Here is a 3895-nt window from a genome sequence, read left to right as displayed (position 1 = left end):
GCCGAGGAAGGAGCACCTGCAGGTCACCGTCCGGAAAACAAAAGGAATGTCTGCAGCCTGTGCGGCAATACCCGCAGGTTCCCTGAAAAAGCCGCTTTCAAGCCGAGCGACGGCGACTCCGACCGCTGGCGTCCCGGCGGCGCTTGACTCCGCCCGAGCTCCCGGCTGATCCCTCCAAAAAAAAAAAAAAAAAAAAAAAAAAAAAAAAAAAATTGGCAAAGAGGTCGCGGCGCGGTTGGAGCCGGATGACGAGGCCGCTTAACCGCAGTCGTTCTCTTCTTTTATCTTCTTTTTGCCGACGGGCGCTCTCTTAACCGTTTGCGCGTCGTTTCCGTGGAACTTGGCCGCGTGCCAGTCGTTGTAGCAGTCGCGGCTGGGCACGAAGCACAGCGGCACGTCGCAGGAGGAGCACTTCACCGGGGTCTTGGCGTGGCAGTGGCGGCACTTCAGCCGACCGACGGTGCTGCTGCCGCTGATGTGCACGGGCCTGTGATGGGCTCCCTGTGGAGGGGTCGGCGGGGCCGGTTTGGCTGTGGTGGGAGACCCCGCCGCCGCCAGCTCCGTGGCCAGGGTCTCTCTGAATGCCTTCTGGTTCATGGGGACCGCTCCTTTGGCTTTCGCCAGTTCTTTGTGGAGGATGAAGGCGTTCACGATGGCGATGTCCATGAAGTGGTAAAAGAACGTCTTGTACCACTTCTGGGTCTTGTGGATGACTTTGTAGTACTCTATCAGGGCGTCGGAGAGATCCACTCCGCCCATCCACCTGGAAAGACGGCGAAAATCACGACATTAAGAAAAATATTTTTTAAAAAACACAAAAAAAACAAAATAAATCTATCAAGCACATCATTTATTATGTTTCAAAATGCATAAAACATAGTTGAATATGCGATGCTGTTTCCGAAAACGTTAGGACGCCGTGTAAACTAAATAAAAATGAAATGCAATGATTTGCAAATTACATAAACCCATAAAAAAAAAAGTTGGGAAGGGTCAACAAAAGACTGGAAAAGTTGTGTAAAGAGAAAAAAACTAAACACCTGCTCGAACATCTCACAACTAACTACATAAATTCAGTAACATGATTGAGAATAAAAAGAGCATTTCAGAGAGGTGATGGTGAGAGGTTCAGTGCAAAGATTTAAGAATAATGTTCCTAAATGTAAAACTGTAAAGAATTTGGGGATTTCATCATCTACGGTTCATAATATCAAAATTAAAAGATACAGAGAATCTGAAAAAAAAATCTCTGGACACAACGGACGAGGCCGAAAGTCATTATTGGACGGCTGTGATCTTCGGGCCCTCAGGCAGCACCGCATTCAAAATAGACACAATTCTGTAATGGAAATCATTACACGGGCTAAAAAAAACACTTCTGAAAACCATCGTCTGTGAACACAGTTCATCGCTGCGTCCACAAATGCAGGTTCAAACTCTACAAAGAAGAAACCAGGTAGAAACAAACACTGCGTCTTCTCTGGGCCTCAACTCATTTAAAATGGACTGAGGCGAAGTGGAAAATCTTAAGATTTATTTGGAAATCATGGACGCTGCATCCTCCAGGTTAAAGAGGAGAGGGACCATCCAGCTTGTTATCGGCGCTCGGTTAAAAAGCCAGCATCTGTGACAGTATGTGGGTTGATTAGTGCACGTGGCGTGGGGAGCTGACACATCGGGGAAGGAACCACTAATGTTGAACAATAGATTCAGGTTTCGGAGCAACATACAGTGGGGCAAAAAAGTATTTAGTCAGCCACCAATTGTGCAAGTTCTCCCACTTAAAAAGAGGAGAGACACCTGTAATTTTCATCATAGGTATACCTAAACTATGAGAGACAAAATGAGAAAAAAAATTCCTGAAAATCACATTGTCTGATTTTTAAAGAATATATTTGCAAATTATGGTGGAAAATAAGTATTTGGTCAATAACAAAAGTTCATCTCAATACTTTGTTATATACCCTTTGTTGGCAATGACAGAGGTCAAACGTTTTCTGTAAGTCTTCACAAGCTTTTCACACACTGTTGCTGGTATTTTTGGCCCATTCCTCCATGCAGAGCTCCTCTAGAGCAGTGATGTTTTGGGGCTGTCGCTGGGCAACACGGACTTACAACTCCCTCCACAGATTTTCTATGGGGTTGAGATCTGGAGACTGGCTCGGCCACTCCAGGACCTTGAAATGCTTCTTACGAAGCCACTCCTTCGTTGCCCGGGCGGTGTGTTTGGGATCATTGTCATGCTGAAAGACCCAGCCATGTTTCATCTTCAATGCCCTTGCTGATGGAAGGAGGTTTTCACTCAAAATCTCACGATACATGGCCCCATTCATTCTTTCCTTTACACGGATCAGTCGTCCTGGTCCCCTTGCAGAAAAACAGCCCCAAAGCATGATGTTTCCACCCCCATGCTTCACAGTAGGTATGGTGTTCTTTGGATGCAACTCGGCATTCTTTCTCCTCCAAACACGACGAGTTGAGTTTTTACCAAAAAGTTCTATTTTGGTTTCATCTGACCATATGACATTCTCCCAATCCTCTTCTGGATCATCCAAATGCTCTCTAGCAAACTTCAGACGGGCCTGGACATGTACTGGCTGAAGCAGGGGGACACGTCTGGCACTGCAGGATTTGAGTCCCTGGCGGCGTAGTGTGTTACTGATGGTAGCCTTTGTTACTTTGGTCCCAGCTCTCTGCAGGTCATTCACCAGATCCCCCCGTGTGGTTCTGGGATTTTTGTTCACCGTTCTTGTGATCATTTTGGCCCCACGGGGTGAGATCTTGCGTGGAGCCCCAGATCGAGGGAGATTATCCCACAGTTGATTTCTTCACACCAAGCTGCTTACCTATTGCAGATTCAGTCTTCCCAGCCTGGTGCAGGTCTACAATTTTGTTTCTGGTGTCCTTTGACAGCTCTTTGGTCTTGGCCATAGTGGAGTTTGGAGTGTGACTGTTTGAGGTTGTAGACAGGTGTCTTTTATACTGATAACAAGTTCAAACAGGTGCCATTAATACAGGTAACGAGTGGAGGACAGAGAAGCCTCTTAAAGAAGAAGTTACAGGTCTGTGAGAGCCAGAAATCTTGCTTGTTTGTAGGTGACCAAATACTTATTTTACCGAGGAATTTACCAATTAATTCATTAAAAATCCTACAATGTGATTTCCTGGATTCTTTCCCCCCATTCTGTCTCTCATAGTTGAAGTGTACCTATGATGAAAATTACAGGCGTCTCTCATCTTTTTAAGTGGGAGAACTTGCACAATTGGTGGCTGACTAAATACTTTTTTGCCCCACTGTATGCTGCCTTCCACACGACGTCTCTTTCAGGGAAAGTCTTTGTTATTTCAGCAAAACAATGTCCAACCACATTCTGCACATATTTCAACTGCATGGCTCCGTAGTAGAAGAGTCCGGGTGATAAACAGGTCTCCTGCAGTCCAGACCTGTTTCCAATTTAAAAAAATATGGCGCATTATTAAAATGACAAACATGACACAGGAGACCCCGAACTGTTGAGGAGCTCAAATTATATCTTAGGCAATAATAGGACAACTTTTCACTTCCAAAACTCGGATGGATGGATGGATGGATACTTTATTAATCCCACAAGAGGAATTTTTAGTAAAATATTAAATATAAAAATGCACAGTAAAAACAATAAATACAAAAAAATAAAATACTTAAATTAAATAAAATTAAAACTAACTAAACAATAGTGCAAAGAAAACAGACAAAAAAAGTTTACAGAGTTGTAAAAAGAAGAAGTGATGCAAAACAGCAGTAAACATGCCCCGTCCCAACTTTTTTGAGACATGTTGCTGGTATCAAATTCAAAATAAGCATATGTGTCATATAAAACAATACCAATTCTCCATTTAAACATTTGATTTGTTG

General features: G+C 44.0%; 1 protein-coding gene across 1 annotated transcript in view; it reads right to left on the bottom strand.

Annotated features, from left to right (window-relative positions):
- Positions 1–221: 221 nt before the first annotated feature.
- Positions 222–3895, bottom strand: part of LOC138204927 (piggyBac transposable element-derived protein 4) — a 6232-nt gene continuing 2558 nt past the window's right edge. Inside the window, exon 3 of the mRNA XM_069160471.1 lies at positions 222–763. Within this exon, the coding sequence (XP_069016572.1) occupies positions 259–763 (505 nt within the window). The 3' untranslated portion in view covers positions 222–258. The remainder of the gene's footprint in view (positions 764–3895) is intronic.

Source organism: Embiotoca jacksoni, unplaced genomic scaffold (assembly GCF_022577435.1).
Source record: "Embiotoca jacksoni isolate LCO1_2020_lvr unplaced genomic scaffold, fEmbJac1.0.p SCAF_27, whole genome shotgun sequence".
NCBI lineage: Eukaryota > Metazoa > Chordata > Actinopteri > Embiotocidae > Embiotoca > Embiotoca jacksoni.
The sequence above is the reverse complement of the archived record's forward strand: the minus strand, read 5'-3'. Positions and strand labels throughout refer to the sequence as shown.